This window comes from Raphanus sativus, chromosome 6 (assembly GCF_000801105.2).
Source record: "Raphanus sativus cultivar WK10039 chromosome 6, ASM80110v3, whole genome shotgun sequence".
Classification (NCBI taxonomy): domain Eukaryota; kingdom Viridiplantae; phylum Streptophyta; class Magnoliopsida; order Brassicales; family Brassicaceae; genus Raphanus; species Raphanus sativus.
This window is the reverse complement of record NC_079516.1, coordinates 36,082,811-36,106,208: the sequence shown is the minus strand read 5'-3', so window position 1 is coordinate 36,106,208 and position 23,398 is coordinate 36,082,811. Positions and strand designations below refer to the sequence as shown.

General features: G+C 31.7%; 5 protein-coding genes and 2 non-coding genes across 8 annotated transcripts; 5 read left to right on the top strand and 2 right to left on the bottom strand.

The window, feature by feature from the left end:
• The first annotated feature begins 4,345 nt into the window (after window positions 1-4,345).
• On the top strand, window positions 4,346-5,102 carry LOC130495928 (uncharacterized). The gene has a single exon (XM_056987554.1). It carries the CDS (start codon window positions 4,578-4,580, stop codon window positions 5,085-5,087), a length of 510 nt encoding a protein of 169 aa, XP_056843534.1. The 5' UTR covers window positions 4,346-4,577; the 3' UTR covers window positions 5,088-5,102.
• A 473-nt stretch (window positions 5,103-5,575) lies between these two features.
• Window positions 5,576-8,384, bottom strand: LOC108807181 (uncharacterized WD repeat-containing protein C2A9.03). Its single transcript, XM_018579439.2, has 10 exons — window positions 8,227-8,384; window positions 7,789-7,940; window positions 7,488-7,655; window positions 7,330-7,416; window positions 7,084-7,218; window positions 6,891-7,001; window positions 6,732-6,823; window positions 6,547-6,652; window positions 6,310-6,396; window positions 5,576-6,199 (listed from the first exon to the last, which is right to left on the bottom strand). Exons 2-10 carry the CDS (start codon window positions 7,921-7,923, stop codon window positions 5,786-5,788), a joined length of 1,335 nt encoding a protein of 444 aa, XP_018434941.1. The 5' UTR covers window positions 7,924-7,940; window positions 8,227-8,384; the 3' UTR covers window positions 5,576-5,785.
• Window positions 8,385-10,534: 2,150 nt separating this feature from the next.
• Window positions 10,535-10,608, top strand: TRNAN-GUU (transfer RNA asparagine (anticodon GUU)). The gene has a single exon. It is a non-coding gene; the product is annotated as a tRNA-Asn (tRNA).
• A 296-nt stretch (window positions 10,609-10,904) lies between these two features.
• TRNAL-UAG (transfer RNA leucine (anticodon UAG)) lies at window positions 10,905-10,984 on the top strand. The gene has a single exon. It is a non-coding gene; the product is annotated as a tRNA-Leu (tRNA).
• A 107-nt stretch (window positions 10,985-11,091) lies between these two features.
• Window positions 11,092-12,393, top strand: LOC108809067 (40S ribosomal protein S14-2). The gene is made up of 5 exons (XM_018581191.2): window positions 11,092-11,232; window positions 11,459-11,578; window positions 11,690-11,735; window positions 11,933-12,148; window positions 12,232-12,393. Exons 1-5 carry the CDS (start codon window positions 11,230-11,232, stop codon window positions 12,297-12,299), a joined length of 453 nt encoding a protein of 150 aa, XP_018436693.1. The 5' UTR covers window positions 11,092-11,229; the 3' UTR covers window positions 12,300-12,393.
• A 5,455-nt stretch (window positions 12,394-17,848) lies between these two features.
• LOC108809261 (ubiquitin-60S ribosomal protein L40) lies at window positions 17,849-18,979 on the top strand. Its single transcript, XM_018581406.2, has 5 exons — window positions 17,849-18,026; window positions 18,106-18,192; window positions 18,280-18,382; window positions 18,657-18,723; window positions 18,836-18,979. Exons 1-5 carry the CDS (start codon window positions 17,864-17,866, stop codon window positions 18,860-18,862), a joined length of 447 nt encoding a protein of 148 aa, XP_018436908.2. The 5' UTR covers window positions 17,849-17,863; the 3' UTR covers window positions 18,863-18,979.
• Window positions 18,980-20,127: 1,148 nt separating this feature from the next.
• On the bottom strand, window positions 20,128-23,174 carry LOC108806415 (vacuolar cation/proton exchanger 5). 2 transcript variants are annotated; one of them, XM_018578525.2, is made up of 12 exons: window positions 22,812-23,174; window positions 22,497-22,730; window positions 22,343-22,410; window positions 22,246-22,274; window positions 21,970-22,166; window positions 21,682-21,897; window positions 21,416-21,550; window positions 21,055-21,171; window positions 20,918-20,971; window positions 20,715-20,831; window positions 20,538-20,631; window positions 20,128-20,452 (listed from the first exon to the last, which is right to left on the bottom strand). In XM_018578525.2, exons 1-12 carry the CDS (start codon window positions 22,848-22,850, stop codon window positions 20,442-20,444), a joined length of 1,311 nt encoding a protein of 436 aa, XP_018434027.1. In that variant the 5' UTR covers window positions 22,851-23,174; the 3' UTR covers window positions 20,128-20,441. The 2 variants fall into 2 exon arrangements, with proteins under 2 accessions (XP_018434027.1, XP_018434026.1); XM_018578524.2 differs by having other exon boundaries at window positions 22,806-23,173.
• Window positions 23,175-23,398: the final 224 nt, after the last annotated feature.

Genomic DNA, 23,398 nt, shown 5'->3' with positions numbered 1-23,398 from the left:
CATTTATTATGAAATATAGGCCCCTAATAACTTTCCCACATGGAAGATCGACTATATATAAAGATACTCTCAAAGTCTTAAACTCATAACTTTATATATTTTAATGAAATTTACACAACCGCAATTTTAGTCTGTTTTTATTCGATAAAATTTTTAAATTTTTAAATTTATAAATTCTTACAGTTGTTTGTTTTTTCTATTAACAGATAAATGACACAGATGAAAAGACTGGTTGTGGTTGACTACAAACCAGTTTTCAGACTATTTCGATACTGGTATGTAAATTTCATATTGTTTTCGTTGCAGTAAATTAATTTAGAAATCTATTAAATTATTTGATATTGTAAAATTGCTAACAAAACTAAATAACTGTTTGCAGGTTGCGATGAGATTTTTTTTCCGAGAATTGTACTTCTTATTTTATATTACTTATGGATTATATTTCAATTTTTATCATATTTTCTTTTAATATATCACTATTTTTTTAAAAAACTATAAAAACATAAATATAATATTTCACCTAAAATATACAATTATATCATTTATAGAACACAATTTCACTTAGTCATAATATACAATATGTAACTTCTAAAACTTAACACTATTTATTTTCTTATATTTTGAATATTTTTATGCATGCACAGGGTGTTTTCGGATGAGCAGCTATGCAACTCGTTCTTTATCTCTACCATACTGCATCTAAAAGATTTACGCAAACTCTGTCTCAGAATTGAAACTCTCACTTATCCCACTTTCTCCCACATTAAAAATGCACGTTATATGTCAACGTCAACTTCCGTACACTTATAATACATTGAAATCAGTGAGTTCACTATCAAGATTATTCAACTAAGGCAATACCACACTATATACATGTGATATTGCATCAAACGTGTTTGGTGATCTGAGATTTAGAAAAGCCCAAAACTATTATCTTCATTATATATATATATATGGATATTAAAAAAGGAATTTACCTAATTAGTTAATTCGCGTAAAATAACTTCTTTTAGTCATGATTACTTGCACAAGTTGATTGATGAATCAATGATAGTTTAAAGGTAATTTACCTTAATGTTTTTAGTTTATTAATAACCTAACTTATTTTGAACACATATTACTTGTGCAAGTAATCATATTTATCACATCGTTTTAATGCAATTTACCTTAATGTTTCTAATTTGTTAATTTGTTTTTAAAAACTTACCTTATTTTGAATATGATTTAATTTCACAAGTTTATATCATATTTATTGTAAATCATTTAATTACATTATGAATTTAATATTTTTCTTTGAACTGTTTCGTTATTTATTATGAAAATATATTTCTAAACATCATTTATTATGAAAATATCCCCCTAATAACACAACAAAAAAGGAAGATAGAGTATATATAAATAAGACACCTAAGGGATGTCAATACTAACTTATTAGTCTATTTTTATTTGATAAAAAAATTAAAATTTATAAATTCTTACATTTGTTTATTTTTTCTATTAACAGATAAATAACACAGACGAAAGACCAATTGTAGTTGACTAGAAACCATTTTCAGTCTGTTTCAATAGCGATATGCAAATTTAATAGTAAGATAAGTCTCAATAAAATTTTGAAATCTATTAAATTATTTTATATTGTTCAATTGCTAACAAAATTTGACAATTTTTGCAGGTTTCTATGGGATTTTTTTAATTCATAATTGTTCTTCTTATTTTATATTACTTATGGATTATATTTAAAATTTTTATCACATTTTCTTTTCAGGTTTCTATGGGATTGTGATACCTATGAGATTTTTATCACATTTTTTAATACATCATTATTTCCTGTATATTTTTCTTACATTTTTTTTTATTAGTTAACTTTTATTAAAAACATACTAATGATGTTGATTTTTTTTACTTTAGTTAACATTCATTTGTTTTATTCTTATATACTTTGTGACTTTTTTAGTTTTTGTTTCAGTTTTATATTGAATTTAGTTCACATAGTTTATGTGTACATAATTTATGTTTTAAAATATAATTTTTATTTAAAAAATTAAGCGACAAAGAGCCTAATTAAACCGATCCAGAAAAACAAACTGAACCCAATATAAACTAAACTGGACATAAACCACACCGAATCAGACTAAATATGGTTTACTTCCGTTGAAAAAAAATATTAAAATCGAACTAAACAAACCAACCGAACCGAAAAAATAACGAATTCCACCCCTACTGCATCTTGGAGATTTGCGCAAATCATGTCTCAGCATTGAAACTCTCACTTGTTCCACCTTCTCCTACATTTAAACTCAATCGATATTATACAATATTTTTATACCCGCACAGGGTGCGGGTCGGTCACCTAGTATAAGATTAATTGACATATTAACTAACTGACACTTAGAATATACACTTTTTAATTTGAGTAATTTAGCTCAATATCCATATTCAGCTCGGTAATTAGCTATTCATGCATAAAAATAGTATTTGCACATACAGTTAGTGAGGGACAATGAAATTACCTTTATGTCCATGCAGAGTGAGAGAGTCGCTAGAAGTCTATGCTGTAGGTGGATTTAGGTAGTGTAGTCGTGTCAGTTGATGTCAGATTCATTTTTTTTTCTTGTTTAGATGATATACATTTAAATGATATTTGGTCGGCTACATACAGATTTAGATGATATTTGGTTCCTTGTTTCACTGTATTTTTTTTTTCTTCTTTTTCTTTTTTTTTGGTCGAACAACATTTTATGGGTTCTTCTTATATCCATGGTTCCTTGTTTCACAGTAGGTTTCGGTTTGGTTCCTTGTTTCATGATGAGACTTGATTTTTGATTCATTGTTTTATTGTATTTCTGGGGTTTTCAATCTGAGTCTCCTCCACACTGCGTCACCTCCGCGTCTTGTCGAACACTCCGATGTGTCTTTCGCCTGGATCCGCTGTCCATAACCTTACTCCTCTCCCACGGTTGTCATGCTCTGGATTTGGAGTTGGTGGCTTTCACCATCACGGCTCCAATTAGTCTCCAAAAGCTCGCTGAGACAACAATGACCATTTTAGGTTCTTTTGCACATATGATCTCTAAGATTTTTTATATTTTTATTTCTGACTCTAAACTCTTGAATCGTACATATATTGTCTCTAATTAGTCCCTAGCATTTTGATTGTACATTCTAGAATCTAGACCTCCTCACAAATGAAAAAAATGATCCCTGATCCATGTATAGTTTTTATTTTTGACCGAAACTTAATAAGTTGCAGAATTAACTTTGAGGTTTCACCCCAAAACTTTAAATATTCACTTTAGCCTCTATCAATGAAAATGAACATATAAATGTAGTATACACACTTAAATGCATCCTAAAATCACTTCAATGAACTAAATACGATGATATACATATCAAGGTATCTCACATGTTACTTCCGGCTAACAAAATGATATTGTTGGCTATTACAAGTTTTATCCGGATTAACTTTCTAATATCTGGTTATGAGTCACACATATGTACTATCTGATCTCTTATAATTAATCAACTCGAGAACATGATTTTTAATCCGGTTATAATACGCATTGATATTATAGACAACAAACTATGTATAATAGTATGAACCAAATCAAAATCTTCACAAAGGAAAAATAGGAAGAAGAAAGAGAACAGAAGTTAGACAGTGAGATGAGAGAGATTATGTAACTACAAATTTGGATATTATTTAGTCTCCGACTGTTAATTAACCGATTGCATGTAATAGAGTAGAATAGCGTAATAATTACAAGATTATAGACTCTAGAGTTTAGTGTGTCAGACTCAGCTCAGAGTTATAGTAGGGGCATCGTTGGGAATATGGAATGTGCACAGTATTTATGTCATTTACCTAAATATAAGAAACTTCTTGTATATGGCATTGTATATGGCACGCAAATACTCTTATAATTTTTATAAACTTGAGGTTATATCTTTTCAGATGTTCCTATATTAATATATAGAGGATTTACATTTAAAAAGCAATTTCAGCTTGTGAGATTTAAATGAGAATTATATTTATGTTTCTTTGTAAATTCTAATGTTATTTATTTTTATGTATTGTATATTTAATAATTGTATTGTATCAAATGGTAACATTTAGCTTATAAGTTATGTCCTTTTTCAAAAAAAAAAACATTTAGCTTATAAGTAGTAGTCGTGTTGTATTACTGTTAAAACGAAATAATAAAATAAAATAAGTAAATTTGAAACAGTACAATATGTTATTAGTAATTAATTATAATTGAAATATTTTTTTTTATAAAGAGAAAATGAAACAAGTGGAGAATGGGTAGCTTTAAAAAAAAATTGAAGAAAAAATAAAATTATATCTCCAGACTATTTTAGGATCATGAAATATATTTAAGGGTTGCAAACGAAAGAGAGATTTATACCCTAGACAATAATAATAGAGGTGGAAGAAACATAGATAAGAGGACACATTTGGCAGCTTGAGATACAAGTCAAACATATACATGAACAAGGAACAGAGAGACAGAAAGAATCAGCCAAAGAAGCTAGGATCGTAGCCATTGCTAGAAGTGGCCAAGACATAATAAGCAACAATGTGGCCAATAGAACCCCAAGCAAGAACATCCACGATGTTGAATCCAACAGGGTCGTTCGATTTCAAGAGGCTAACGTACTCCTTGGCACGATCGTCTCCGGCTTCGAAGTGGGTTTTTCCGTTTTGCTCCGGCACCTGCTTCGCCACATTCTCTCTCTGGAAGTTGAAGAAGACGAACCGGCCGAGGAAGAGGGAGAGACCAGTGCTGAGGCTTATAACGACGGATGGGCTGAGCTCGGCTCTCACGACGGCGGAGGAAGATCTTCTCCCGGAGGTGGTTGTGGAGAGCTTGGGTAAGGCGGAGGAGGAGGAGCCAGCGAGGCGGAGAGAACGGAGGCCGTGGAATGAGATGGAGTTGGGGTTTTTCTGGGAGATTGTAGTGGAGAAGGTTGTTGTGGGTGTGAGCAAAGCAGATGCGCTTGTCGCCATGTTTTCTTCTTCTTCTTCTTCTTCTTTCGGAGAGTTCTTTCTTTTTTCTTTTAGCGCAAGAGAGAATGAGTGGTTTTAGATTTATGATCTTCTTGGAGGATACCATTACAAGATTTTGTTTGCGAGGACACGATCCCTGGTAGATGACGTGGCATTCTCTTGTTGGTTCGTTTTGGATTATGAGATTTCAGGGAAAATATTTTGTCTTAAAGCCCCTCCTAGTTTAGTAGGTTCTCCACAAAACCCCTTACTCTTTTGCTTTGTTTTGTCTTAGTATTTGCATTAAGGCCCTGATAGTTTAGACGTTTTTTAAAAAAGGGCCTTACATTTTTTTGGTTCGATTTAGTCCAGATACATAAACGAAATTTTAACACAGAATCAGTATTTGCGTTTTCTTTCTTTACGTTCAATTTTATCCACAAATCCATCAAATACAGAATCAGATCAAAAGGGATTCAAACCCAACCCCTAAAAACAATTTTGATTATAGTAAAACTAATGAGCTACGTGCTCGAACCGTGATGTCTCTTCCTGCTCTGGCCAGAGTAAATAGTTTATAATTCAAGCTGAAACTCAACACTTATGTACACATACATGAGAACCTCAACAACATTCAAGGGCTATAACTAAATCGACTCTCTGTAACATCCTAGTACTTGCACAACACATCATTTACACCACTAAATATTTGATTATACTATCATGTTTTTCTTCTGTTGGTTAACAGAGCCAACGGGAGAGTGCAAGCTCTTTTATTCTTATGATGGGTCGAATTGGTTATAGAAATGAATCAAGGTAGGAGTAGTTGTGACGCCTGCCATACTCAAGGAGACTACCGTAAGTGCGGTCCCAAACACCGATGAAGAGCGCTTCTGTGTCAGGGCTAAAGGAGATTCCCGATATCTCCCCAAAGAAATCGATCTCTTGCTCTGTTTCATACCCTTTTGAGACATCGTACACATGGACAAAGTCAGCCGGCTCAGCCGTGGCCATGTATTTCCCATCGGATGTGTAGCGGATGGATCGGATCGCTCCGAGGTTACCCCTCAAGACAGCAACAGACTTAGACAGGTTACGTACGTCCCAAACCCGACAGGTCTTGTCTTGGTTACCTGTGGAGAAAGTGAGCCCATCTGGATGCCATGCAGATGCAAAGGAGAAGTCCAGATGTCCTGCAAGCGTTCCCAGTGTCTGTCAGAAAAATTCCAAGTAAGTTAGAAGGAAAAAGCTTCTTTATTTTTATTTTTTTTTCTAATTAATTCAGAAAAACTTGAACATAGAGAATAAGATAGTGTCAGCACCTTTCCTGTGTTGGGGTCTACGAGAAGGCCCTCTGGATTATCTCCCACAATCGTCAATAATTTACCATCAGGACTCAGAGATGTGTGCTGACAATTAAAAAAAAATATCCATTTTTGTTATAGATGATTCATGGGTACAAGTGTAACAGATGTAAGATTCAATTTATATGGAAGTTCTTTCTTATTCAAACTTAAAAAAAAATTTGAGGGGTCAAGAAACAAGTAGAGAGGCTTTACATTGACTGGCCAAGGAAAGCGAAAATAGTTAACAAGCTGATATCTCTCCATATCAAAATCTCTGACTCCACAATCATTATTTGAGGCGGTAAAATGAAGTGCGCCACTGTATACAGACAGACAGCCATAGGAATGTTAGTCGGCGAAAACTACATTGGAGCAAAAGAGACAAGGTTAGGAAATACCTGGGTTTGTTATAAATCTCAATTGCATTAGTGATAGCATTATCATCATAAGTTGTACGGGAACAAAAGCTCACACCAGGTCTATCAAGATGCTACATCAATGTGGAAACAGTTGATTAGATTGCTTGTATGTGAGAAGCCAGGATTAAAAGTATTTACCTTGCATATAAGTTCTCCATGAAACCCACCAGCAACTAAAAATTCATCTCTCACAGCAAGTGTACTAACTTGCGTCTTGGTAAATCCCTCCAAAAAACTTCCAGGATGTTTCTGCAACCACACAGGGATACAATAATACCCCATCATTTAGCTGATGTTAGATTTTATTTTTATAGATGAAAGGAAACTAAACCTCGGATGGGGAAACATGACCCTGAACGTTGAGAACTTCATGCTTGCCAGATGTCAAAGTAGAATAGTGGCTAACCAAAAATTGAGAGATAAGGTAGACATCGTGCTTAGAAGTTGCCCAAACCAAATTCCTCAACTGCAAAATACACAAGGAAACCGATCCATGAAAATGTTGTAGCCTCGTTAGCCAAAAGACATTGGGCTGAATTATGAAAGAGGACAAGGATAGCAATGCTAGGATGATAACCTGGAAATGAAGAATACTTGATTTGATAGATCTTGAATTACGCCAGAAATCATAAAAGAAGGCCCCTTTCTGTGTGACCATGCAATCCTGAGAGAGGTTGATAAAAGAGTTGAAAACAAGTGGAGCTAAAAGGGTCAGAGAATGGATGGAGGACTTACTTTCCCGGAGGAATCACCAGAATTAGGAACATTTTCATAGTTCTTGTACTGTTGAAGTCTAGTTTGTCTATATTTCTCTCTGGTGATACTTAGTCTGTCCCAAGGAATACCCTGAATGTCTTTCCCTCTCCTGGCTTGCTCAGCTGAAGTATCCGCTATTTTGTTACTCTGTATAACCCACACAGTAGAGAATTTGGAATAATTAACCTAATATTGTTATCAGCTAATACATTTGACAGAAAGCATTTAAGAATGGCAAAGAAGAAACCAAATTGGATTAGACTTGTTAATATATGCTTACAGAGTAGTCAAATTCGTCAACATCAGAGTCGGATGCAGGCATGTCATCCCCATTAAAGTAGTCTACATCATCCATATCATCATCAACATGGTCCATGTATGCAGCACCATCCTCCTCCGCTTGGTAAGTGGACATTTTTTTATAATAGGCACCTGCACATGTTGAATAAAGACAGCAGCATCTTAAGATGAGACCATCCATTTTTTTTTGTTCAACTATGAGACCATCCATAAATTACAAAGCATACTGCTTTGTATTGCAACATGTAAAACAAGACAATGTATACAATTCATAGCAAAGGCAATGTCATCCAACAAAAGCGGTTAGGAAAACAGATCAAAACATCATCTGCAATCGTAATATAGAGGTAGGCAAGGGAACATGGCAGAAGAGAAATTAAACATATATATAGGATTATGGGATCAACAAATTCATCACCTGGCGATGCAAATTCTTCGTTAATTGACCACGGATTGACTTCTAAAATGCAGCAAAATATTATGATTCTTATTCTAAGTTCGCTCGTTGAGATCGATTTGCGACAGAGAAAAACAGAGATGGAAACTTTTTTTTATCTATCTATTTTATTTTATCTTCTTTCATACGTCAGTGAAAAAGGACGGACGGCATTTTTCCCCATATTTTTCTTTGAAAAAAATAAATCCTTTCTTTAATCGATACTTTAGTTTACAGTTTTTTACCTTGAAATTGATTAAAAGGGAGCTGATTTGTCTTTTGGGTTAATCTGTTGTACTAGCCAATTTTGAGACAAAATTAAAATTATAGTATTGATGTTGACATTATTAAATCTCTAGCATTTTCTTTTTATTTTTCGGTTCTTTCGTTTCTTTAAATCGGTTGATGGTGATAACATACAAAAAACATTTATCGTTTAAATAAAAAATGTTATTAAAATAATGATGGTTGTGATACTATTTATCTAAAATTAATAAAATTAAACCCAATATCAATCTAATTTTTTAAAAAACTAAACTCAAAACACTAATCACTAAACTTTAAAAAGAAATATAAACTCTAATCCGAATATCAAATATACAAATAATACATAATATTAAACATTATTTAAATAGAATAGTAACAAACGAAATATCATAGTATATATTGTTCAAGTTTTGAAATTTCTATGATTGCAAAGAGAGAGAGTTAATGTTTACCCTAATCTCAACCTTAATATATCATAAACTAAACCTAAATTAAACACTAATCACTAAAATCTAAAAAAATATATAAACGAATATAAAAATATGCAGATCCAAATAGAATAGTAATAAAGAAATAACATGGTTCATATTGTTCGGATATCATAGTACAATCGGTAACTTACAATACATATGAGTGGTAGTGGTTACGGCGGAAGAAATAGAGAATGATATCAAAGAGATGGTGGTTGTCTTGACTTTATTAAAATTTCAATAAAATGAAATTGAAATAATTAGAAAACAAAATAAAAATACTAAAAATATGTTTATGATTTTTTTTCAAACATCTGATTTTTAAAAATTTAAAATAATAATTTCTATATGTAAGTTAAAATTTATTTTAAAATAAAAAATATCATATTTAAAATTGCTATTTATGTAAATGGCGCTGTAAAATTCCTAGTGCATAACAAATAATATATTACATAATCGCTTGTTTTTTGTTTTTAATTTGGCGAGTTTAAAGCATATAGATCGGTTCAAGTAATCAGATTGACAACAAAATAAAAAAAATATTTATATATATCATATATATATATGGAAAAAACGTATATCTTAGTTTGAATGTTTATATGTATATATATAATACATATCAGGTTAAAATAAACCGGGGTTTCTAGCTCAATTGGTAAAAAATTCATAGCTGTGAGTTCTGCCATCTCGGTTCGAATTCCGGCCACTAGAGAATTAATATTTCGGCATCGCTAGGGACAGAAGACTGACATGTGGCAACACGTGACTAGTCTTGACCATTTTTGTGGGGCCATGATATCTCTGTATAATTCAAAAAAAATTCAGAAAAAAATATCAGGTTAAAATAAAGAAATATTGTTTGCAACCATGCAAAGATAATATGGCTTCAAATAATATTATCTTCTACCAATATAGTTTAGTTATTAGAGAATAGAGACATGAAGAATAACAAAGTTATTTAGTCAAAAAAAAAAAGAATAACAAAGTTATGGTTACTCGAGGTTTTAACAATCTCCAACATATTCTGTCATCTTTACTCTCCTTTCAAATTTTTGGTTCATAAAAAAAATTCTCATATCCTAAACCATAAAGGAAGAGTCTAGTCCAGTAAATATCTCTAAAATAACAATTTTAAATTATAAAATAAAATGGTTTTTTTCTTTCTTATAAAAATGAAAAAGATTTCAGAATCAGTAGTTCACCTAGTATATTAAAATCAATTTTGCAACTTTCCCGACCAAAAAAAGTTGCAAGGTTAATTTTAATCAATTCAGTATCTCTGTTTTTGTAATATGGATCGTTTCTATCAAAATCATCTATCCTACTTTCTCTATACAGTATAGGATTGATTTCATCATGATCATTTACATTTGCACAAATATGAAAATTGATCATGCAACGTGCCCTTCAAATTGGAAGGCCATCTGTAGCAAATGCTTTGCCGGTGGAGGAAGAATGCGTTTCTCTGAGCATCACGCAGCGTCCAATGGATATGGATACCTTGAGATTCCAAACTTTAAATTTTTAAAAGACACATAGAATTACTTAGCAAAGCTGGAATAGCTCAGTTGGTTAGAGCGTGTGGCTGTTAACCACAAGGTCGGAGGTGCGACACCTCCTTCTAGCGATAATATAGTTGGACTTATACTTACTTTTTATGTAATTTTTTTTTGTTTTGCAAAACTCTTCCTCTAAAAGGTAATTGATTTTCAGTTTATGATTGATATATCTCTATTTCAACAAATTTGGGCTACCGATCATATGAACTGTTGATTATGACGAGTACAAAACTTTCATATCAAAATCATCGGACGTTACAAAAAAAAAAACATCAGAGTTTGGACTTTTATTAAACAAGCAATCAAGTATTGTATGAAGACAAAACTATATTAAATTAAATTTAATAGAATTGAATATCGCAAAGACAGTTTGGCCGAGTGGTCTAAGGCGCCAGATTTAGGCTCTGGTCCGAAAGGGCGTGGGTTCAAATCCCACAGCTGTCAATCATTTTTACATTTTTTTAAATTGTAAAACGACGTCGTTGTTTGAGGCAACAAGAAACGAATGTTAAGTACACTCAGCCCAAGAAGTTAAGATTTAGCCCGAAACGTATATCGAAACCCTAAACGAAAGGGCTCACTCAGAAACCCTAATTATAAAAATCAATTTCTTTTTATTCTGCATCCTCTTCCTCTAGCCAAGGCTGAAACTACAGAAGGAAGCAGAGACGTTACTGCGATCTTAAACAATGGTAAGCTTCGTCTTTCTCATATCTATGGATTAACTCGAATTTTACTGTACATGTTAAGCTCTTCGTTATCTGGGTTTTGAATTGCTTAAAAATGAGATTTGCTCTGATCTTATTATGTTTATGATAAAGCTCAAGCTAACGTGGCGCTAAAGATAAAATCAGTGATTTTAAGATGCTTAAGTGATCGAATAAGCGTAATCAAAGTTAAGTGTTTTATGTTGTATAGTCGAGGAGAAAGACGAGAGAGCCCAAGGAGGAGACAGTGACACTTGGACCAGCTGTTCGTGATGGAGAGCAAGTCTTCGGTGTTGTCCACATCTTCGCTTCCTTCAACGACACTTTCATTGTATTTCCTAATTATTATGTTCTCACGACTCTAGAACAATAAGATATATTCCAACTTTCATGTATGTATATGGGAATACTTACATTTGCGTCTCTCTGATACATTTTGCAGCACGTTACTGATCTGTCTGGACGTGAAACCCTTGTCCGCATCACTGGTAAGGATCGATTGATTCCTCTCTTATAACAAATGCCACCTATGATTGTTGTTGTTGCTATGTTATTGTCCTCATGTTCTTTAGTCTCTCTCAACTTCTCTTGAGTTTTCTTTGACTGCCCTAACGGTATTTTTTTTTTGTGAGAACGCTACTAGGAAACTGAATGGCTAATGTTTTTTTTTATATTCTTTGGTTAGGTGGAATGAAGGTGAAAGCTGACAGGGATGAGTCCTCACCTTACGCAGCTATGCTGGCTGCACAAGATGTTGCTCAGCGATGCAAGGAGCTTGGAATCACCGCTATGCACGTTAAGCTCCGTGCCACGGGTGGGAACAAGACCAAGACACCTGGTCCTGGTGCCCAATCCGCTCTTAGAGCTCTTGCTCGTTCCGGCATGAAAATTGGCCGCATTGGTAAGTTGCATACCATTTAAGCTAATCTCAAGTAGGACTGCTGTAGTGCGCATTTCTAACGTTGTACTTGTTGTTGGTTGCAGAGGATGTTACTCCGATCCCAACGGACAGTACCCGCCGAAAGGGTGGTAGAAGAGGAAGGAGGCTCTGAGTTTTTTTTTTTTTTTTTGGCTATTTAGCTCTTGTGTTTCATTTTGTCAGAACAATGTTTCTTCGAGTTTTATTAAAAGGGATTTGAAGTTTAAGTTTTTTTTTTGATAATTTGGAACAACATTTTTCTACTATGATTCATCTCTATGGCCTTTGCGAATGACTTGATTAGTTTCAAAATTCATCGATTCATGTCTTAGAATTTATTTGGCAATCTGGCTATATATAATTTGGCACAAACCATTGTTTGTTACTCTTTATCGTGATTTCCTTCAGTGAATGAGCAAGAAAACAAAAATAAATTCAACATTTGAATGATTTCTTTATTTATTTGTTCAATGTGTGATTATCCACAATAAAACCAAAACTTATCCACTAATAAATTCATTGGTCAGAGTGAATAACCCATACTTAACACATACAATGAGTAAAATTCTACTGCTCTCTTTTGATTTCAAAGGGTAATATATTTAAAGGTGCAGTGCAGTTACTTTCTAAGTGGAATCAAGTTGATACTTTACAGTTTTCTTAGCTTTCACTAGCCTATATATCAAGCAGCGTCCATTATATGGTTTAGATTAATGTCTATGAAGCAAAGATTTGGACAAAAGTTTCATAACAATTTAAGAATCCCCTAGACTATATTTGCGAAGTGATTTTGCCACATGTCCTCTCTACAATCAGTTTCACAAAATAAATATGACATGGCTAATACAATTGATGACATGTCTTCCGAAAAATATGACATGGATAATTTTATTTAATATTGATTTATATTTTTGGCAAACTTATTAGAATATGGTAATAATTCATATATTACATTTAATATTGATATTGTTTTTGGTAAACTTTTTTAAAATATGGTAATAACTCATACATCATCTATAAAATAAATATATTCATATATAACATTCCAAATTTCGAAATATTATTATTTTGTATAATTATACAATTTGCATTACTATAACTTTCAAAAAATTCTACATTTTTAAAAAATTTAAATATCTAATCGTAAGATTAATAGTTTCTTATATATCAACAAATTTTATAAATATTGTTTAGGCTAAATCTTTTATAATCATACAATTTTATATCATTTTATTAGTTTTGTACAAATTGATTTAATATATATCAAATATATATTAAATATAAGTAAGAAAATAGTAAAATCTATAAATTTAATAAAATTTATTTTTAAATATAAGTTAGATTTAATAAACATATATAACATTTCAAATTCGAAATATTATTTTTGTACAATTATACAATTTGTATTACTAAAAATTTCAAAAACTTCCCCTAGACTATATTTGCGAAGTGATTTTGCCACATGTCCTCTATACAATCAGTTTCACAAAATAAATATGACATGGCTACTACAATTGATGACATGTCTTCCGAAAAATATGACATGGATAATTTCATTTAATATTGATTTATATTTTTGGCAAACTTATTAGAATATGGTAATAATTCATATATTACATTTAATATTGATATTTTTTTTGGTAAACTTTTTTAAAATATGGTAATAGCTCATACATCATCTATAAAATAAATATATTCATAGATAACATTCCAAATTTTGAAATATTATTATTTTGTATAATTATACAATTTGTATTACTATAACTTTCAAAAAATTCTACATTTTAAAAAAAAAATTTAAATATCTAATCGTAAGATTAATAGTTTCTTATATATCAACAAATTTTATAAATATTGTTTAGGCTAGATTTTTTATAATTATACAATTTTATATCATTTTATTAGTTTTATACAAATTGATTTAATATATATCAAATATATATTAAATATAAGTAAGAAAATAGTAAAATCTATAAATTCAATAAAATTTATTTTTAAATATAAGTTAGATTTAAAAAACATATATAACATTTCAAATTCGAAATATTATTATTTTGTACAATTATACAATTTGTATTACTAAAAATTTCAAAAACTTCTACAATTTTAAAAAAATTAAATATCTAATCATAAGATTATTAATTTCTTTATATATCAACAAATTTTATAAATATTGTTTAAGCTATTTTTTTATAATTATACAATTGGATATCATTTTATTATTTTTATACAAATTGATCTAATATATATCAAATATATATTAAAAATTAGTAAGAAAATAGTAAAATCTATAATATTTAATAAAATTTATTTTTAAATATAAGTTATATTTAAAAAATTTCTTACTGCACATGGTGCAGGAAAACACCTAGTCTATATATATAAAAAAATGTTTTTTGATCAAAAAAAAATATATAAAAAAATGTTCCTTCTCTCCTGTGCAGCCACGTCACTAAGTCGTTCGACCACAGGACAACACGTGTCCTCATTTATTTAAACGCTGCGCATCATTTCTATTGGGTTTTGTTTATGTGTTGTGTTTTTGGCTGTGTCTGGCCCAATGCTCCTCCGCATCGTGTGGATTGTCGTGGGATCTCAGCTCGCGTTCGAAGATCCTCTCCTTCCCAAGCATCTCCTCCATGCAACCCACCGAAATCAAAGCTCCACGCCATTGTGATAGCACCGCCCAAGCTGTCACTAATCCTCATCTCGATCCCATGGATAAGGCATCTTGAAGTTCCGGAGTCGTGCTCTGCTCTGGTAAGGATCGTCGTTGTCAACAGATCCGGCGAGAAGAAGATCGAGCAACGTTAATGGCTATTTCTTCCTCTTTTGCACATCTGGCCCTTCGTCTTCTGACTTCTTTAAGTTAGGCCCCTGAACTTTTAACACGTGCAGAAACGTCCTATTGATGCCGCCCCAAACATTTCTGATCATGCAATCTAGACCCAACGAGTATCCAGAATTTGCAACACTGGTCCTGTGGTTTCATCTTATTTTGTTTAGACCTCAGATGTTTCTGATTTGCAGAAATAACCTTGCAATGCCACCCAAAACTTCCAATTGTGCACTTTAAAACCCTGTAATATGCAATTATGCATCTAAATGCAACCTAAAATGATCATTATGAACTAAAATATGCATATAAAACTCAGAAAAATGTATGAAAAAAGTACAGTTGACTAACATTTTTAAAAAGGTCAAAAATAAAAATATTGATGACAATATAAAATAATTATAAATTGGTGGTAAGTTTACTAAATGATTTCTAACAATGATAATATAATAGATAGTAAAAATTGTAAGAAAAGATAGTAAGAATAATATAATACGAAAAATATCTTGGAGAAGTCCAAATTTAATTAAATCATTAATCATGATAAAATAAGTAATATTATAAGTTCGGACAACTTTTTCCCGCCATCTCAACAAATGAGAAAAGAAAACATGATACATCAGTGTAAAATTTTAAAATGTATAATAAAATTCACATTTTTAACATTTGAATATTGAACCACATATATTAACAATACATCGAATGCTCCATAAATAATTTTTATAGCTAACAATACATCATATAGTCTTTATAACTAACAATACATCATATAGTTGGTTGTCTGTTATCTTTTTGGTTTAGCCTAAACTTTGGTAATAAAAAAATAAAAAATTACAGAATTCATTATTTTCAAAATTTTGTTAATGTGGGTTTGAAGAAACATAAAAAAACAACATGAATATACTTTTCTCAAAGATAATAATACATAAAATATATAACCTAACATATATTTGTAAATATTAAACAATAAAAAAACAATTTCAAATTTTATGCTACCAGCCTATTTTTTTAAAAGCTATATATGAATAATATTTACTCAGTTAAATCAGGTTATTGGTTAAGAACACATCTTCCTAGCAAAGGCTACAACAATTCATTCAACTCTTTATAAATACTATAATTTCAGTTCGCAGATTATAACAAATCTTCAAATGAAGATTATGTCAACTCTTGATTTTATTAATAAAAGTAAAGTGTTATATCTCTATAATATTATTTGAGAAGTTAGTTTCTATGTGTCACGCTCACGTTAACTCTCAAGATAGTTGATTACGCTGATATCCTTAATGAATTAAAAAAAATTACATTTAGATACTATTATTGAAATTTTTATTTAGTTTCCTTTTAAATTTTTCCAAATAACATATATAATAAAAAAGAAACATTTATAAAGTTTTTTTTTTAAATTAAAAACGAAAATATATATTTATATAATATGATTTCATTAAAAAAAGAAATTTCATAAAATAGAAATATTCCATTTAAGACTATTTTAAATAACATAAAATATACTTTTGAAGTAATAAAATATTTATTTATATCTATATTTTCTTCGATGAAAATATATATTTGTATATAATGTGATTTCGTAATCTATAAATTATATTTTACTTATATAATATGATTTCTAAAATACAATCATAAAAATTAAACTGTTTATTTTAAAGAGATATTAAAAATAAAGTAAAATTAACTTTTGATCAAATAATTAAAATATTTTAAATTAACATAACACTATATAATTTAACAAGGTAGATATATTATATATTATCATTATTAAAAATGTTTTTTAATATTAAATTTTATGTTTTATGTTTGTCACCGTTAATATAACCATAATCAAAATACCAACGCAAATCTAAATTCTCATTTTTAGGATTATTTGCATAAATTTCAGTTTACCATTTAATATATATAAGACATAAAATTATTTAAATATTTTAGTTATTGTAAATATTGATATGTGTTCATGAGCTTCCAAAAAGTATTAGTTACTTATGTAAATAACTTCCAATTGATTATCGTTTTACTTTCTAATATTTTATTTTAAAAAACAACATATAGTTTAATTTTTGTAATTTGGAATCAAATATTTAGTTTATTTTTACTTCATTCTAAGCACAATATATCTTAAGTTATACATAATCTTCCTCAAATATATTTACATATCTAAGATAACAACCAAAGTAAAAGCAAATAATCATAATTTTCATATATTTAAAATAAAAAATATTAGTTGAATTTAGAGAAATTGATTGATGCAATCCAATATACCCAAATGATAACTTATTTAAAATCATATGTCTGATTAAAATAATATAATATTATTAGTATAAATTATGCATACAAATTATAAATTAATTCAAAATTAAAATTAAATAACAATCAACTATTGTAACATATTTAATTTATAAATATTTGTACCCGTGCATGAGCACGGGAAAACCACCTAGTATATATATATATATATATGAATAATTGATTACAAATTTTTTTTTGTCATTTTTATTATAAAATCAAAGAAAGTAATCATAATTCATTTAATAAAAATTAATTTATATTAATATAACATTTTAAAATAAAAAAATATTAAACAAAAAACAAAAATATTTACTCTAACTATTTAAATTATTTTCAAATTATAATCCCGCCCGTAGGGCGGGCCGGCCCTAGTAAACAATAAAATGTTGTTGTGAGCTAAGCGAGTAGCTCAAGCATTGTTTGATTTCTCACTAACTTGAAGTCATTGCATTGTTTGATTTCTCACTAACTTGAAGTCATTTACGGTGTCCAGGATTGTAGAAATGTCCATAAGTTAGTGGGCTTGAGAAATGAGAGCCCATCATCAAAAACCCTATTAAATGGACTATAAATTGTCTTCCTTTGAATCCATTCTAATCTTGATCCTTGCGGCGGAGAAGATGCAGATTTTCGTGAAGACACTGACGGGCAAGACCATCACCCTCGAGGTGGAGAGCAGTGACACCATCGACAATGTCAAGGCCAAGATCCAGGACAAAGAAGGTAAGCCAAATCCGTCTTTCTTGAACTACAGTATCGAAACTGTGATCTCTCATCGGTTCGGTTTTTGCTCTATTTTCAGGAATCCCTCCGGATCAGCAGAGGTTGATTTTCGCCGGAAAACAGCTTGAAGACGGTCGCACCTTGGCTGACTACAACATCCAGAAAGGTTTTAAAACGATTCTCTTTTTTATTTTCACTCTCCGAAATGAAATTAATTTTAATTTAGCGCTCTGCTTTTTTGGGTTGTAAATAGAGTCGACTCTGCATCTTGTCCTGAGGCTAAGGGGAGGTATCATCGAGCCGTCTTTGATGGCTTTGGCTCGTAAGTACAATCAAGACAAGATGATCTGCCGCAAGTAAGCTTCTCTTTTCTTCTTTGTTTTCTGAATGAATGTAGTTTAGTATTAGAGTAATGGTGGAGTTTCTATATCTATCCCATTGTCGTTGTGTCACTTACTGTTGGTAAAGTGTGTTAAATCATTTTGTCGTTACCACAAATTCTCATGTCCTCATAATCAACACTATATTATTATGTTAATCATATACAAGTCTGTTCTTGTGGATAGTGCTTTCTTTTATGTGATACGAGTGTCTTTTGTGTCGCATGTTGTATAATATTATTTGATTTAGGTGTTACGCTCGTCTGCACCCAAGGGCTGTCAACTGCAGGAAGAAGAAGTGTGGCCACAGCAACCAGGTTTTGCTTCTCTCTCTTTTCCTTTTTTTTACTTCATAGAGTTTTTTTGTTGCGTGATGAGTTAATTTTTTTCAAAAGTTAATTAATTTATGATTTCTGTTTATTTTTGCAGTTGAGGCCGAAGAAGAAGATCAAGTGATCTGTTTTCACAACAAACTTATTTATCCATGTTGTTTTTTCCTTGAAAGACATCTCTAGTGTTTTGACACAAACTTGTTTCAGGGAATTTTAATCCAAAAAGATTGCTGTTAGTAAATCTGATTATCTTTCTCTTTTTTATTTTCTTATCTTTTTTTTTTACAAATTCCAGCCTTTCATTATCTTCTTCAGTTTGCTAATTGTTGTCTTAGTTTTTTTTGTCAATTTTTATTCCCATTTAGTTCCAGTTGAGCTACCATTGAGCAAGCTTTAAATACAAAGTATTAAAAGTGATAGATAGTTAGGTTTTATGATTCGCATCCAATATTACCACCCCAGATACACTTGCGTATAAAAACAATGAGAGTAAAACCGGTCTCAAAACAAAACTTGATCCAATTTCTTCCAAAAGAATAATAGTTGACAAGCCACTGGAAGAAAGAAACTGGCAACTGAAACCTCAAAAAGGTGAAGAAGACGAGCCAGACCAGACCCACAACCCAGCCAAAACAAAGAGATAAATAGCAAAATAGGGTTTGATTGAAATAAATTGTAGCTTCATTTTTGGCAAACAAAGAGATAATTAGCAGTAGGACTTGATTGAAATAAATTGTAGCTTCATTTTTGGCAGGGAAACTTTATTTTACCGTTTGACAGGAAATCGATTTTTGGTTTCGGTGAGAAAAAATTTATTATTCGATTTAGATAGGAAAATTGATTTTTCATTTCAGTGGACAAAACTCAATTTCGGATTTTGACAAAAAAACTTAATTTTGTAAATTTATTGAAATTTTATGGTTTTGAGGTCATCATAAAAATATGATTTTTGTTTTGGCGAAAAATCAATTTTTATAGTTTTAGCGGGAAAAAATTGATTTTATAGTTTTAGCTAGAAAATTTGATTTGCTTATGTTGACAGAAAAAAATCATTTTTGTGGTTTCAACAAAAAAAAAACTCGATTTTGCATAATCAAACAAAACTGAGTTTTTACAGAGCATAATCGAACAAATTTAGATTTATATTTAAATATTGTATAAAAATTGTGTAATCAGATGACAAAAAAAAATTGTGTGAATCAAAAAATAAATGAGTTGAAATTTAAACCCTCTAAAATTTAGAACTGACCCTTTTGAACCCTATTTCAAAAGTAAGGGTTGAGAGTTAAGACTAACTAACCCTGTTAAATTGAGTCCATATTACATCCCTAACTAGCCTACAGCTCATTGTCACACAACTAGCTCGTTTTTAAATGTACATGTACTAAGTTGATGTTGGTGAGATTATCTGGCTCTATGTTTCAGGTACACAAAATGTTTGACACACACACACCACATTATGTTCTTTCGTGATGGCTAAATATATCATCTGCCAATAAACAAAGAAGACATACGTGTGAACCGTATAATATCATTGTAATTTTACATAACTGTAGCCTTAGTCCCCTAGAAAGGCGCAGCAAAAACGTAAGATGGGGGGCAACTTTCAAATTGTTGAAACAAATCCAAATGTACATGTAGTATAGTGCCTTCGTTCTTGATCATCATACTCTTTCTATTTTGGTTGTACCGTTTGGGTTTGTTTATGCATCATCTGTCAAGAATCAAAAAAAGAAAAGAAAACACGTTTCAAGCAGAAATATTGCACAAGAGGTTTTCATGCTGAATAGTAGGCATACCTTGGTGAGGATCTTCATGTACAAAGAAACTGGCAGCGACTATCAAATAACAAAGAATGAGCATTAATCCTTTGAAGTAATTCGATGTCCCTTCCTGCATTACAACAAACATGGAGATAAAAACATATCAAGATTTGTTTCGTACGCATAGCTTCAACATTATTATTATAAACCCACCTGAATAAAGAAAGCTACGACAATAACAGTTATGAACAGTGTAGCCGTCTCAAACAGCTGGAAATTTAGGTCCATTTGTGCGCCCATCATCCATCCGATCACCACACAGAAAGGAACCTAAATCCAATCCGGGCAGAAGTGGAGTCTATCAGACCAAATCTGACAGATAACGCTAAAGTAGTTGAGCCAAGTTCAAATGTTACCGCAAACATGGAAATCTGGATTGAGGATCCAATAGCCACTCCCAAAGACAGATCCTATAGAGGTGAATATAATCAAAATTTAGAACCCAAAGAAGAGAAACCAAATACATCAGTATGCAAGAGACTTGTCTGCATACCAGCTTGTCTTTCATGGCGAACATAATAGCACCTGCATGCTCAGCCGCATTCCCCACTATAGGAAGCAAGATGACACTGATAAAAGATATTGGTATCTTCCATGAGACTGAAGCCCCCTGTCACAGATTGAAAAAAACAAAACCACAAGTCAAACTTATAAACTCCGCATTGCAAATGTTATTATGACTAGGACTATTACAAGTATCTAAAACATATTCCAGTTTGTCTTGCATCGTTGAGTTTCTTACCATAAGCCAAACTAGTATACTCACAGTGTTGTATTAGCATAAAAAGGTCAAGTTAATACTGCAAACCTTCATAAGAAACACACACAGAAAAAAAAAGCAGATACTTATTAACCTCTATGGCATCCACAAGATAGGCGGAAAGAAGAGAGACCCAAGCAGTCAAGATTGAAAGCCAAATGATAGCTTCCCACCTGGAGATCTCAGGATCTTCACTATCGTCCGAAGTTTCCTCGCTCTGGTTCATATCCTATCAATTACAATGTTTACCAAACATCAAATTTTTAAGTCCATAAAACTCTAAAAAGAGACATTCAGATGATGAGTTATCTTCATCAGGCATCTATAAGAAAAAAAACAAAAAGGTTGAAAACAAGAAACCTCGGTGAGAGGGGTATAAGAACTGGGCTGACGACGCTTCAGCTGGAAGAAAAGGTAAGCAGCATACGCCACGAGCATTATGCAGCTACTGAACCTTGAGAGAGAAAGCTCTGAAGAGCCAGCATGAACCTCACTGTGCGTGTAATGAAGAACAGCGGGGAAGAGTAGCCCCATAACAGCCATCAAAAGCAATCCTGAATTCACAACCGCATTCCCCTGTATTGCAGAAGAAATAATAAGCTCAGAAACATGGTGTACATATTACAGAATGTGAATGAAGCGACGTACTTTGTCAAAGATTTGTTCTTTACGTGAGAAAACAAGGCCGCCACAGAAAAAGGCGCAGCCAAGAACAAGCAACATGTTAGAGAGAATGGAGCCGAGGAGAGTCAGCTGTACAACTCGTATCATTCCATTTCTAAGAGCGAAAATAGATATGATCAGCTCTGTAACGTTTCCAAATGTAGCATTAAGGAGGCCTCCAACTGTGAAAATTTTGTTTTAGCGCAGTCAGAAAACAAAGGGAAAGTAAAATCCTGAATGTGTTTCATCAGAAAGTCATACCAGTTGGACCTGTGTAGCAAGCCAATTGCCTGTTTACAAAGATAAATAAGTATTTGCTTAAAAAAAGAAAGAACTTAAAGAGAGACGGCATACATACTCGGTGGCATAACCGAGACGTTCAGCCAAAGGTGTGATTCCTAGTAAGCTCAACAGGAAGACCCATCCCTGAGCCACCACAACAAGAAGAAGGAATCATTTGTTGGTGTGGGGGACATAAACAAGACTTTTTGAGTAGCTAAAACAACATTAACCTTATTATCAGTCAAGTAGTGGAGTAGAATAGCGAGAGGACCGAAAGGCAACAAGAGATTGAGTTTATTGGATAAGATGACGATGTTGAAGCTCTGGAGCAAGGTGTTGTTAGGTGAACGGTGGACTCGGAGACTTGTAGAAAATGAACCTCCTTGCTCCATCAAACAAGTAGGGGAATCTGATGAATCTCGTCTGAAAAGGCTTTTGTGCTCGTTTTCACTGACCAGACCCATCTGTTTTGTGTTTTACACAGTAACATTTATTTCTCCAATTAAGCGAAATGAAGAAGGAAGGTGATCCAAACTTACTTGTACCTGCGCCTGAATAAGAGCTGGCGCCTTGCAACAACCCATGCTTACCCCAAGCAGTCAACGATCGGTCAGAGAAGAGAGACTTTGCTCAAATTAGTTTGATTTCTTTCTTCGTTTTCGCGATCAGAGGAAAGTTGAAGAAGCTTTTTTTTTTTAAGTCAAGAGAAATCTTCGATGGTTTTGATAAATTATTGAATGAATACAAATTAGACAAATAATAGTAGCTTAGAGATGTGTGATCTCACTGATCTCTGTGCCTTGGAATATCGAGATCTCTCTCAGTAACTGATTGCAGAGTAGAGGGCGGACGAAGGTTCCTTCCTTCTCTCGTTACTAATTTTTCATCTGTTGAAACAAGAAGAAGACAAGTTTTGCTTTTTTCAAAAGAATGTTTTGTTTAGTCGGAGCTAAACAAAGATAATTATTATTATTATTCTTATCATTATTGTTAAACTTCAAATATTTTATTTAATTTAATTTTAACCCTTCTCCTTTTTTGTCCAGAAATAAAACAAACATAAATAATTAAGAGTGATTCAGGCTCAAAATACAATTTTTCATTGGCCCTCTTTTCGAATGCTTTTATTTTT

Bases quoted from the DNA above. Each gene is read 5' to 3' on its own strand.
- LOC108806415 (XM_018578524.2), bottom strand. From the start codon at position 22,850: ATGGGTTGTTGCAAGGCGCCAGCTCTTATTCAGGCGCAGGTACAA. The intron at 22,275-22,342 runs GTATGTATGCCG...CTTTGTAAACAG, and splicing joins CGTCTCGGTTATGCCACCGA to GCAATTGGCTTGCTACACAG. The intron at 21,898-21,969 runs GTACGTCGCTTC...TCTGCAATACAG, and splicing joins AAGAACAAATCTTTGACAAA to GGGAATGCGGTTGTGAATTC.
- LOC108809067 (XM_018581191.2), top strand. The intron at 11,579-11,689 runs GTATTTCCTAAT...TACATTTTGCAG, and splicing joins CCTTCAACGACACTTTCATT to CACGTTACTGATCTGTCTGG. The intron at 12,149-12,231 runs GTAAGTTGCATA...TGTTGGTTGCAG, and splicing joins CATGAAAATTGGCCGCATTG to AGGATGTTACTCCGATCCCA.
- LOC130495928 (XM_056987554.1), top strand. From the start codon at position 4,578: ATGTGGCCAATAGAACCCCAAGCAAGAACATCCACGATGTTGAATCCA.
- LOC108809261 (XM_018581406.2), top strand. From the start codon at position 17,864: ATGGACTATAAATTGTCTTCCTTTGAATCCATTCTAATCTTGATCCTT. The intron at 18,383-18,656 runs GTAAGCTTCTCT...TATTTGATTTAG, and splicing joins GACAAGATGATCTGCCGCAA to GTGTTACGCTCGTCTGCACC. The intron at 18,724-18,835 runs GTTTTGCTTCTC...TTATTTTTGCAG, and splicing joins AGTGTGGCCACAGCAACCAG to TTGAGGCCGAAGAAGAAGAT.
- LOC108807181 (XM_018579439.2), bottom strand. From the start codon at position 7,923: ATGTCCACTTACCAAGCGGAGGAGGATGGTGCTGCATACATGGACCAT. The intron at 6,653-6,731 runs GTATTTCCTAAC...GTCTGTATACAG, and splicing joins GAGATTTATAACAAACCCAG to TGGCGCACTTCATTTTACCG. The intron at 6,200-6,309 runs GTGCTGACACTA...TTTTTCTGACAG, and splicing joins TAGACCCCAACACAGGAAAG to ACACTGGGAACGCTTGCAGG.